Genomic DNA, 13219 nt, shown 5'->3' on the forward strand with positions numbered 1-13219 from the left:
TTTTTGTAATAATTTTCGAAAACAATATTGTTTTATGTTTTGATTGAACGTAATTTAATAATTTTATTTTTTAACATCCGCCTGTTCTAAAAAATTACTGAACATAATAGATTTGACGAAAGCAAAAATTGGTTGGTAATTTTCCTCGGCTTGTACAAATTAATATACATAAAAGATGACCTTGTTACATTCCGGCCCCGATAAGAGCTAAGGAAAACAATTAAACTCAGCGCGATCCGAGCACTTGACTGCGTACATCCTGTTCCATCCTGGAGAGGCAAACAAAAATACGGCACAAAAACAAACTTAACCATGTTGATTCGTAAATCATCGTCGGCCGCCTTGCTCGCAGAGATGCGAAAAGTTTGTACAATGTTCCGAAAACACACCCAAGCGGGCGGGGCGGGCCGGAGTGCGGGTGGGAAATGTGCAAACATTGATTCATAAATTCGCAACCCTTCCTCTACTGGAAAAAAACCCTTTACCGACGGGACCATCATCATTGACGGTCGGTCTTGGATGGGAGATGGGCCGAGTTGTTCGGTGGGATAACACATTTTCGAGAGCATGATACACACCGGCACAGACCTTGGGCTGGGACTCAATCGACAACAATTGTTTACCGGGCGATAATGGAAAGCGTAAACTTTTAACCCAAAGGAGAGCCCGCGGTGTCCTGTTTGGGGGCCGAGTTTTTCTTGCCTTCCACCGTATGTTGCACCACTCCGTAAAGTTAGGGGCGCAAAGAAGTGAGTTATGAAAATACGCGAACACAAACGCTTCCCAATGAACGTCGTTTTTCGGAGGAAAACAAACTCCCAAACACTTCTCGAAATTCTTCTGGTAAGCAAGGGATAGCCAAAGGGTGGTCCGTCCATTTGATACATCCGTGAGCTAACCAGGGTGTAATCTAATTTATGAGGCAAGTAAAAATATGCTATCACCGTGCGAGGGGTTTATTACATTTTGCAGTGTTACATTCAATCATAACTATCGATGTGTGTTCCAAACAATTTGAAGAGTTGTATCAATAAAATTCTTTATTTGACATTTTAGCTCTCAGTCGCAAAATTGGTATTTGCATAGTGCTTGCTTTATGCAACCATTGCATCATTTGGATTATTGATGAATCTCCAAATGGATAAGATTAAAACTCATTTACGTTGATGCGTATGTTCGGCTTTCAAACATTTAAACTCTATTTGATCGATGTATAACGTCTCAATTTTCGTTTATTTTTTAAATATTTATCATCATTTCTTCAAAATGGACGGGAAGTATCTATAGCTTTTACAATATCAAGCTGAATAGATTCACACAATACATAAATTTTACTTTACCTGATTGTAACATATTTTTTTCTAAGTAATTTATAACTGACGAATATTCATCTGCAAAATCTGTAATGGATGTAATCTACATATTTGTTCACGTACGAATTGTATTGTTGGACAAAACTCCTAACTGCTCAGAAATAATTCATGTTGCTTTATATTTGAGCAGTTGGTTATTTTTTCACAAGTATTTGCAATAATATTTTGGAAAAAAGATATTTACTGGTTTTTTATTCTGTTTCCAATTATAAATTCATCTTTCTAAAGAAGAATGATGCTCTTAGAAAATGTAAGGTGATTAAATTCAGCCGAAATGCAAATGCTTAAAAATCTAAAACATTCTGTTTTAATATATAGTATTCTATAACATGTTGTTTATTGTAAACTTAATCCAAAAACAAACATTTTGAACTACATTTTTGTTTTCGTGAAAAACATTTGTCGTTACTTCAAAAATACTTCAGCTGGAAATACATCACCGTGAATATCTTAATAGAGCAACAGTGTTCTTTAGCTGTCGATTCGTAGTCATTGGTCGCCGTTGAGTGAATGTCCCAGCTGTCCGATTGACGGCTTGGTCAGGTCCGGTGTCACTTCCTTCGGGCTGACGGCGGTCAATCAAACCTTTCTGCCTGCTAATTACGGCAACGATACGGTGCTAACTTCCCGCCACGATCGAAAGACCGCGGTTCACACACAAAAAACGAACCAAAATACCCATGACATATTGTCACACATTAGTTCGAAACTTGGCGCGCCGTCTTTCAGCCGACCGGTCCCCGGACTTCCGGGGCTGTCGAATTGATTGCCGAAATATGTCCATCCCCGACGACAAGAATCTGCGGACCCGGGCTCGGTGGTGGCAAATTGATTTAATTGAGGAACATCGGCGACAATTTGCGTCGCCAAATCTCTGGCGGTGTTTCGGCAACGGCACGGCATTCCAACACTTCCAGGCATTGGTTGGTTGCCGAACGGAGGAATCTTGATATGGATTTTCGGTGGATTTTCCTATAATTTTTTTTTCTCGGTTCCACCGACATAACTGCTTCTGCAGGGTCAGTTTTGAAGGGAAAGTGCGTTTGCAGGATGAAGCGAACTAGTCTACCTACGCAAGGCTACCAGCGTTGGAACTAGTGCCGGACCGGATGAACCTTACACCGATCGGATTGAGAAAACATACGACCACCATCGGCCTCGTTCGACAACGAAAACTCCCTCACACTACACGGATCGGTTTGGCCCGGCCGTTGTAAGAGCGCTGTAAAAAGGTAAAAATATTTGCTTATCCATCGAAAGGATCCAAAACCGTTCGAGACATGGTCCGGGCTCGGCCGGTTTGGAATGCTACCCGGGCTTCCCGGTTTGTTTTTTGCGCCCCATTTCTTCAACGTTTCGGCCGCGAAACCGTCGTGAAGAACCCGGGACTGGCGTGAAAGTGTTTATTTGCTTTTCCGTCGAAGCTATTTTGCACTCATCACACTCAATAACGCCGAATGGTACACGAAAAACGGGAAACACAGGAGCAGGACTGTTCCTGGCTTTGGCTATCGGCGGAACATTGTGTTCAGCCTTTGTTGACGTATGAGCTGAGTGTAGCCCTTTTTCCCGATTGTCCGGCCCGATCGAAAGCTGCCTTCCTACGGAAAGGGACGGTGAGTTACGGAGCGTCGATATGTGTCGACGTTCTTTGGAGAATAATTGAAATTTCTACCGAACGCCGGGTTTGTGCCCCGGTAATGCCCTCCTACGGGCCCGCTGTCCATTAATCCCATTTACCGGCAGTTGCCACCGGCTGTCGGTGGGCCGAAGGATCCTTTCCTGTACCGGTTGTCCATGGGGTGGAAAAAAAGGGTTGATTTTTTCCGTTACCCCTACGCCAGGAAGCAATTATTATTACTTGCCCTATCAATTGATTGTTTTCGGTTGTATGTAAAGAGAGTTCGGAGTGGTTTACCTTTTTTTCTCGTCGAGTCTACTGTTGCTGTTTGCCTTTGGTCAACTGGCTACATTTTTTAAATCATTTGTGAGATTTTCCGCTCAGTATATCAGTTATCTTCTTCAGCATGTTCGAATGTTTACTTGTTTGCACAGTTTTTATTAGTGTTGAAGAAGTTCATTGCTTGATCTTCCTTTTTTTCTAAAACTTTATAAATCTACTACCAACATTGTATGCCGGTCATTGAAGCATCCGATTTGCAGAATTTTCAGGGTTGAACATATTCTGAAAACAATGAAACCCACAATTACGAATATTTCGGTAGAGAAAGTGTAAAGTGATCAAGAAGTATACTCTTATACAGGATAATCGTCGTTGACTTTGAGTGATGAAAATAAACATAATAGGAAAAAAGAAATGATAAAAAATTCTAAATAAAGGTAAAGAGAGAAATTATTTTTTACAAAATAAAATATAAAACAATTGATCTGTAAAGCTTTTGTATTTTGCTTGTTTTCCTTAAAAGAATAGTGTAAAATATTTTCCACTGGAGGGAAAATGTTATAAATAGTTATAAAGGTCATACCTTTTTCAGCATTACTAAAACTATCGGCTAATATATTGTAATGTACATGTATTAAATATACATACATTCAAATAGAATGTTTCAATCGATTAGGTATTTGTTGAGTAGCTAAATTAGGACATTCGTCCCCAGTGCGGTGCAATAAACACTCGGGTATAACAGGCAAAACAATTCTGAATTCAAAATACAACCAATTAGACAAACCAAATTGACTAACGGTTTATCGATTGTGAAATAAAGAAGAAAATATTATGTTATTTTCGGATGAATAGAAAATGACGAACTCAAAAACACCGTCTGCGTTTGTGTGTGTTTTATGGAACCCAAAAAATTGTTGGAAGAATGGTGTAACATGTTTTATTTGCAATTTATTTCGAAGTCTTCTTAATCAGACCTGCCATTCTGGTTACATTGCTATGTCACAACTGATCGTTCTAGCTCGATATAAGATTTTCAATGCGTTGCAGTGGTATGTGTGGATTTGTTTTCATTCCTTTTTTGAAACTGTACGTTTTACATATATGTATTTCTGTGTTTTTTCCGTGTTGCTATCTTTAATAGTAATATACTTTTACACTTGTTTAATATTCGAAATCTAGTACGCGCAAGATATCTACCAAATGTATCATGTTTGTTAATTTTCGTCACACCACTTATCAAATCCCCATTTCCAGTCCTGTAACCGATCGTTGCTAATGTATATACCGATGTAAGTTGTATATTATCTAATCAGTCTAGATTAATCACCAAGGGTTTGTTTCTTAAGTTCTGTTCAAAGACTTTTCAAGTAATGTTTTTCATTCATTCCTTCTTTTGATTATCGGTAAGTGGTTGTTTCCATTGGATATCTTCCCATCCGGTGCATTCATGGTGTATTTCAAATTGTATTAACGAAAGTAATGTTCCACTTGCGTTTTGGAAAACTTGTTTATTGTTTTTACCAGTTAAAGTTTACTCGGGAATTTTTGCAATCGAGATTGGTTTTTGTTTGCCTCGAAATTTTATTAATCTCGAAAAATGGAAAAAAATCTAATTTAAACAAATAACAAAATCGGCTATGAATCAAAATATTTTCAACCAGCTTGGAAGGAGTTGTCTTTCATAAAACAATCATTGTTGTTGTCTTTCCCCACGTGAAAGACCGAAAATGAAATAAAAATTAAAATAATTTAAATAAAAACGAAAAAACCAAACAAAGCTTCAGCCCTACAGCGAAGCCGTATTAAACTGCATTTTTTCAACCATTTAAATGTTAAAAGCATTTACTAAAAATAATCAGATTTATTTCCGATTTCGAGAGGCAAAACCTAAAATTTCGCTTGTGAAACCACATGAGATTTTCCGATCTCACGATCATGTCTGCCTGTTTTCTTCAGCTCCGAATAGTCATCTTAAATGTTCTCGTCTTCAATTTACATATAGATGTTTTGCCGGTATAGTAAATTTAGTGAATTGGTAGAGTCATCTTTTTAAATGTTTCTATGTGTGTGTGTGTTTATGTTTTTATTTCTTTTAGTTTTTTCAAGGACACTCGAATCTACGATATGCCGTCCTGCGAGCTCTAATCTTTATCGCAAAATTTTTCATTTTCGAATCAGTTCTTCTGGGTTTCTAAAGTTTAAATATCCACCATACCACTCTGTTGTATGATCGTTTCATCATTATCTCGCTACTTACCTAGCTTCGTGTCGAAGTCTACAATCTCTGTTAAATCCGACGTTAAAAGAGGCTCCGGGGGGTTTCGTGTGTTTTGCTAACCATTCCTATCACTTGCCCTTTCAAAAATAGAACAAAACTCACTCGCAGCCCTCAACAGGGACGTTAATCTTGTCCAAAATTGTTGCGTTCTATTCGACAAACGTCTTCTTGTCCACGTTGTTGTTGTCGTCGTGCAGCGTGCCTGCATTTCCGGCGGGAGAAAATGGGGAAAACTTGTGCTCCTCGTACGCGCTGGCCGGAGGGATGGGGCTGTGGGTGTAGGGGCGAGTGTCCGCCAGCGCCGGCCGTCTACCCACGAGCCAGTCCGGGCTGGGTACACCCTGGCCACCAGGACCACCACCGCCGCCACCCTGGCAGCACACCTCCCCTTCCGTCGGCGAGCCCTTACCCAGCGGATCCATCGGATCGTCCAACCCGAGCGTACTCCGGATGCGTCGATTGATGGCTTCGGCCGTGAGCGTGTAGTTGATCGGTGACAGCAGATGATGTCCGCCACCAATGGGTCCTCCCCCAGCACCCCCTCCACCACCGTACGGATCGAGACCGACCACTCCGAGGCCGCCCGGGCCATCGAGGCCCTCGGAACCCGCCGTCCCGAACGCTCCACGGAGACTCTTCTCGAACGAAAGATATGCATTGTCGTAGTAGTTGGCAGCCGCGGCAGCCGCTGCTGCGGCGGAAAACTTGGCCTTCTTGCCCCCGGGGCCACCCAGGTCCGCGCCGTGTCCGCTGGGGAAGAACCCGGGCAGATCCGAAACGTGGCGATGCGCTCGTTTGCGCGAATAGTCCGCATGGGACAACGGTGGAGCCGCCTGGTGGTGATGATGAGGATGGTGATGATGGTGTTGACCGTGGGGATCAAGGCCGGGTGAAAGTGGGGACGGTGGTTGGCGGAGGTCCAGCGTTTCGGTGTCGGGAAGGGTGGCCGCCCGGAACGCCGATACGAGCTGACTTTCCAGAGCGTCCGGACTGCGTTTCGTGCGGCGAGATAAGAGAATAACAAAGATCGGCACAAACCCATTTAAAAGCCATGACCACTGGATTGAGATTCAAACCGAAAAGGACAAAAAAAACCAATGCTACTAAATCCGGTGGGAAAATTTTCCGATTTATCACACATTTCCGCAGCCCACGATGCCTTCGGTTGGTTTCGACGAACAGTTGCTCAATGGTTAGACATTCGTTGATCGCAGTTACATAACGAAGGGGAAGAACATATATTCGACAACGAGGCGGACAACATTTAACCATCATGCCGATGCACAGGATGCATCGGATAGGATCCATTTACCTGAACCTTCACTTACCTCCCTCCTGTCAGAGAGGGCCTTACTATACTTACTCACGCGGATCATGGGTTTTCGTTTTACCTCTCCTGCTCGATCAAAAACCAAACCCCATTTACATTTCACACCGCGGTATTTCACCTTCTGGTTCTTCCTCATGTTGCTCAGTGAACGGTTGTTCCATTATCGTTGTGCATCTTTGTAGGTTCAGAAAAAGTAACAGGAAACGCAAAAAGCCATCACTCAGTGCATGGTTTCCAATTCTTTGTGCTCAATCAGCTGGTAAGATATCCTTGTTGGGACAATTTAAAAGAAAAGAACAAAGCACAATAATTGATAGTTCACTTGTACAGTGCATATTTTGCTTACCGCACAGGAAAAAATCTGTGAAGTAAATAAAAAAAAAAACAAATTGTGAATAAACTGTTGAAAATTACTAAATTTAACTAATTTCCATAAGTCCCTATAACTTAGATGTAATTAAATTGTTTTCTGCTTACAGCCGATCACATGATCTAATTGATTATTTGAAACAGACGATAAACTGACCTGTTTTTCGTGTTAATAAATAGAAATCGATATGTTTATTTCAATTACTGTTTTCGTTGAATTTCAAAAAAGTATAAGAAAGTGATAGAATCGTTAAAAAAATAATGACAGAGTCTAGAGTAGTTCTCGACTAGATATTTTATAACATGTACATAAACATTTAAACCAAGTTGGTTTAAGGTAGTACGCAGGAATAGGTTGGCTTATTCTACAATTATTTTAGATAATCGTAAACATTGTATATTTTAAGCACATGACGTACAAAGTACATATGTAATTGCGAAAGACCATTAATAGATCTTTGAATTATATCGGTGGCTTATCAAATGATCTTGATATGGTGAAAATACAAAAAATGAAAACCATTTGAAAATAATGATAACACAAATAATAGTAACAAACTCATGATATTTAACTAGATTTTGGAAATCCCATTGAAATTATAATAACAAAAATTATGACCTAACATAATCTTTGTAACAAAGTAAAAAAACGTTGAAGAGTAAACTATTCGCATTATATCCACGATCGAACTTGTATATGTACCTTTTATGATACATTTCATTAACATTACCTCAAACTGGAAAACACAAGTACACTTCTTCTAATAATTTTAGAGTTGATGGTTGCCATATAACAATTACAAATTGGAGATTGTTACACATTTTCCGTCGTAGTCTCTTGTTGAAACTCAACATATTCGCGAAATTATATCAAACGTCGTCACTTATATTTTGTTTATCAATTTGGGTTTTCTTGCGAAAAATTGTTGTATTCTCTGGGTTTCTTGTGTTCTTGTAACTCCCGTCCATCATCTCCCGTCCATCATAAACATCAGGTATATTTCATTCACATCACGAAATTCTTTCACACTTTTAAAAAATTCATTTCATCGTCCTTGTTTCGCAATGTAAACAAATAAATTATTTTGTACAGTTCTTCTCCCTTTCGGAGCACACACATCTGTTGATTGTTCGCTGGTTTTACGAATTTTTTGGCGCCAGAATGTTTTGAAACTTCGCACATAAAACTCACAGCGACAGTACCAATGCGGCCGGTGACGAGACCCACACTGACCAAGGTTCTAGTTCACACCATTCACGGCCCACCCAAAAACTCGGCGAGTGGCTGTCAAACTTCGTGTTCCCAACCGGCACGGATCGGGTCGAGTTTCCCCTGACGGAAGGCACCGGACGCGCATGCCAATCATGAGTGTTTCCTGCTGGAGAAAAGGGACCGTTCTTCACCGGGAAACCCGAACTGGAGCCCGGCTTCGACTTTAGCACAGCAGAACACTGCCCATGTTGGTGCAACACCCCTCGAGCCACCCCGGAGTCGGATCCAAACAAAACAAACACTGCCACGTGCGGTGCAGGGCTTAAGGATGCACCGGCCCCGGGAGGGCAAGAAAAAAACAACAAACGAAACCGACCGGACGAAAGTCAGCAGTGATCAAGCGCAAATGCATCTCCTCCTATCGGAGATACGTTCGGTTTTTGTCACATAGTGTCGGGCTCGTTTGGGCACCACCTTCTGGCCAAGCGAGACCGTCTATAGCCATATATATAAAATTATGCACATTTATTGTTATTATTCGCTGCAATATATTTATGTGCACATAGAGCATAGAACTGCCGGCAGACGAACCCAATGGAGATAAGAGGCCGACTACCACTATGAAGAAAGAACAAAAATGGGGCGTATCTCTGGTGGTATCACGACAAACACGGTAATTAAAAACATTCAGCAATTGTCTGGTTGTCTTGTTTAGTAACACAAATAAAAAAGGATTCCATACCATCCAATAAGCATAGCGACAGAAATAATAACTATTACCCCAGTTATAAATTTTCTGTAAGCATGATTTTCGATGCAAATCTAAAGAAAGTTCTTTCATATTGAGTTAAGGAAATCTAAAGGTTTTACTACTGCTGTGTAACAAATTTGTATTACCTTACAGAGCATTATATAAATGCATAACCGTTGAGTTTTATCTCCCATAAAAACTTAAATCTAGTGTGAAGTAAAATGTTAGTTTACAATTTCAAAATGATAACAGGTAATGTTTTGACGGCGGAAATCGAAGGGAAACAAGATACTTTTAATTACGGAAGAAAACTGTTTCCAAACTAAATCAACTAACAAAGCTTAATAAGTTGGATAACAAATCGGTTGTAATCGGTTTACTGAATTGCCAGGATTCCTTCTTCAACAATTTGTACTCACAAAGTTCTCCATTTCGAACTGGTAATGAAGGTATTTTGGAGCTCAAGGTAGCAAAGTCACTTCTCTTATTGTAGGCCAAATTGCTGGTAACTTCTCACAAATCATCGGTTTGTTAGATTTTGCGACTTCCTTCAGATTGTGTCCCGGCATCAGAATTCCGTAAATTTAAAAGCAGAAGATCGCACACAACTTACTTTGGAATGGATATTTGAATCCTTGCTATAAACACTCGTGGCACCGTCAATGTTCTCACGTTTAATTTCTTTCGTATTTTCCACAAAACTAAGTTGCTAAACTCAAATTAAGTTACTTTACACAGTTTTTGATTTATTGTTGTTATTACCTTTTGCACCAACTCCATCACTGATAATCCTTCCAAAAACCTTCCAAAAACCTTCCAAAAATCCGAACAACACCTTCATCCAGATACCTGTTACAACATTCTGGGGATGAAACGAATGTCCATTAGAGGATGCTTACCTAAGGTTGCGTGACTCTAATCGTCTCGACTCGGACTGAAGCCACGGAGCCGCTAGTCGAAAACCACCGGAACGCTGCGAGAAGCGACAAGGTTTAAGCCAGATGCTGGGGTTGATTCGGTAGCCGAAATCTGTACGGGACTGAGGCCTGGAAATCCGCTCGAAAGCACCGCCTAACGGAGACTGAATGCGCAGCCGGTGGGCCTCGTTTTATAGTCGCTTCACTTTGGGGGACCAGCTCCGTACGGTCGTTTGAACCAATTGCCACGATCACCACCGTCAATGGCCGTCCGGCGGTACGCAATATCCTCCCGGTCGCCCCGACTGTGGCCGATTTGTCGATTTAGTTTTTTTTCGCTGTTTAACGGCACCATTCGCGGATCGTTAAGGGTAATTGAAAAATATACACATGATAATACGCACGCACACACACACCGCAAGTACCACATTACATTCGGTTAAATCGGATTCTCTCCTCCCCCGGAGGGAGGGGGGAGGTGGAGGCTCTGGTGGTAAGTTGACTCGCTATTTGTTGCTGCAGCCGCGGTCATTCAAATCATGGGGTGGGTGTGACGAAATGATGGATTATTGTGATGAGTACAATTGTCATCCACCTTCTGATTTACTTAATTGAGTCATCGGAACGCCAGTGCTGCTTAAAGCTGATTCATAAGTTGGCCAAATTCTAAAACCAATACTAGATTGATTAAAAATAATTTCTTTGTATACTTTTCTAGCTAATTTAGAGCCACGTTATATGCGTATACTTTTTCTACTGTGTTATGGTTACTAGTTATTTTAAAACTTCAAAGGTACCGATTTACTTCTTTTAAAAATGTTTTGATATCACATTCTAACATTAAAACATCTTTTTGTTTTGGTTTGATTGTAGATATTTTGACCATCTTAGTCATTCGTCTCTGTTCCAGGCAACCGCAGAATAAAATAATTTAAAAAAAATGAAATTTTATAGAATAGCCTCCATTCAGTAGGAATTGATTTCATATTTTAAAGCAAGCAATATGTTTCCGTAAAAGTGGCTAAATGGATCATTTTAAAATTAAACTTTTTGAAAAAGCTTTAAATTTCAAAAAAGGTATTAGTTATAAACATTTTTTCTATAATTTCAGTGAATAACGTGTAATCATCAGTTGGAGTACAGTAAATAGTAAGTTTCATTATAAAGGTTTGTAAAATTTAAAAATAATGTATAGCTATATGTAAATAATACGTAATGAAATAATACAAACGTTGTATAATAATTGAAGATTATTCAAATTTAACGATATACGTCTTTTATGTTGGTAAAACCAGTCTTGTCCGTTAGATCGACCCATTATACAAAAAGTGATTTTCCAACTAAAAATCTTTTGCCTAAGGTAAAACAAGTTTATTACTGTAAAAAAGAGCACATTATTGCGAGATCTTTGAATAACTTTGAATTTTCATCGTCCATTACGAAAACCGCACCAACAGAATTAAATTGTTAAACATCACATACGGTCTACGTTTTACTTTTATACATGAACTAAAAATAAAAACAACAACATAAAAATGACCTAAAAAGTGCACTTGTTTTGTTCGCCACTGTATCGTTTCATGGTGAGAACAATGGTGTCAAATGTCAACACACAAACCGCAATGCAGCACCGTTTAACTACGCGTAGCGACCGGAACAAGCCGGCAGCCGGTAACGGCCCGATCATAGCAACCCATAGCGTTTATCCTATTGACGTAACTTTTCGCTTTCGCCGGCCCCAAACCTCCCCCCGATCCCTGCTTTGGATGCAAGGAGTAATGAATCGCACCACGCGCGCTTCTGTCGCTAACCGAGTTTGACAGTTGGAACCGGAGTGCATCCCGGCGAATGGTGCACTTTCTAAGCAACCCTTTCATTCCCCCGCGGCGGAAAGGGAAATGCCAACCGGAAGCATGACAGGGGGAGGGTTGAGAGCCAGTCAAAACAAAAATAAGTAAACACCGGTCCTATCCTAATCGGAACCGTTCGAAAAGCCGTCCGACGCCGATGGGGGTTGGGAAGCTAATGAAAGTGAAAACAAAAGGCTTCTACCAAGTCGTGGTAGTAGTGGAGGACTTTTCATTTTCTTTCTTCTTTTTTTACTTTTCCTGTGGTCTGAAGCCTACCGGAGGGAAAAATGCCGGCAAGCTGTCTAACTCTAGCGTGGAGGTATTTCGACCGCCCCAACGCCATCACCACGGCTTGGCGGGTGCCTAGCAACGACTCCGGACCCGGTTTGATCGAAAAACGCAAAACCTGCAATTCGGCCTCGGCAGGAGTCGGGCACTTTGCAGCCGGGCAGGACGGCGTTAGTTCCACTTGAGAGGTGCGAAAGTGAGAATGGTCCGCTCGGAACACACCGGAGGCAAATACACCGCAGGCAGGTGCACACCGTACTGAAGCATCGTCGAAGTTCGTGTATCGCGATACGGAAGTTGAATACCGCTGTGTGATACGGTTCCGGATCGGTGGCCACAATGGATGACCGCACGATTGACACCATTTTCGCCGGCTCGATGGAGAACCTGCCGCCGGTTAGCTCGAAAATTGTGCGCATCTTCACCAGCTCGACGTTCACAGGTACTTGAGCGGTTACGTAATCCTGGTGTTGGCCCAGCTCAAGGACTCCCAGGGTGACGATCGTATTTGCTTCGTTTGATGCTCTCCATACCCTAATTTTTTGTCAAATGCATCGTTTGCGTAGATACGACGATGGAACGAAACAATCTAATGGCCAAGTGTTACCCGCGGATTAAGGATTACTGTCGGGAGAAGCATGGACTGGAATTTCAGGTAAGTTCTGATGCGCAATAGAATTATTTACACCAGACATTTTCAATAGCTGCAATTGGACGTCCTTCATGATGTCATCGTTACATAAAGCTTTCACAAAACTGCTCGTAAAAGTGAATCCTCCGACGCAAAATGAGCCATATCGATTCCAGAGATTCCCCTACACCACTCTTCCAATGTCCTATCACCGTCAGTCCAAACAAAGAACAACAAGTCACAGCCGCGTGTGTGTTGATTGGCAGGCTGATGTCTAGCAACAACATAACAATCCCCAAGTAGGCGACGAACC

General features: G+C 41.2%; 2 protein-coding genes across 2 annotated transcripts in view; one reads left to right on the forward strand and one right to left on the reverse strand.

Annotated features, from left to right (window-relative positions):
• Positions 1-5471: 5471 nt before the first annotated feature.
• Positions 5472-6624, reverse strand: LOC131285402 (ras/Rap GTPase-activating protein SynGAP-like; the record flags this gene model as incomplete). The annotated part of the gene is made up of 1 exon (XM_058314258.1): positions 5472-6624. A coding segment is annotated over one exon (918 nt), but the record flags the coding sequence as incomplete, so codon positions are not given.
• A 5990-nt stretch (positions 6625-12614) lies between these two features.
• Positions 12615-13219, forward strand: part of LOC131285403 (NACHT and WD repeat domain-containing protein 2) — a 7925-nt gene continuing 7320 nt past the window's right edge. The window contains exons 1-2 of the mRNA XM_058314259.1: positions 12615-12717; positions 12842-12930. Coding sequence (XP_058170242.1) covers positions 12615-12717; positions 12842-12930 — 192 coding nt within the window. The remainder of the gene's footprint in view (positions 12718-12841; positions 12931-13219) is intronic.

Source organism: Anopheles ziemanni, chromosome 3, assembly GCF_943734765.1.
Source record: "Anopheles ziemanni chromosome 3, idAnoZiCoDA_A2_x.2, whole genome shotgun sequence".
Taxonomy (NCBI): Eukaryota; Metazoa; Arthropoda; class Insecta; order Diptera; family Culicidae; genus Anopheles; species Anopheles ziemanni.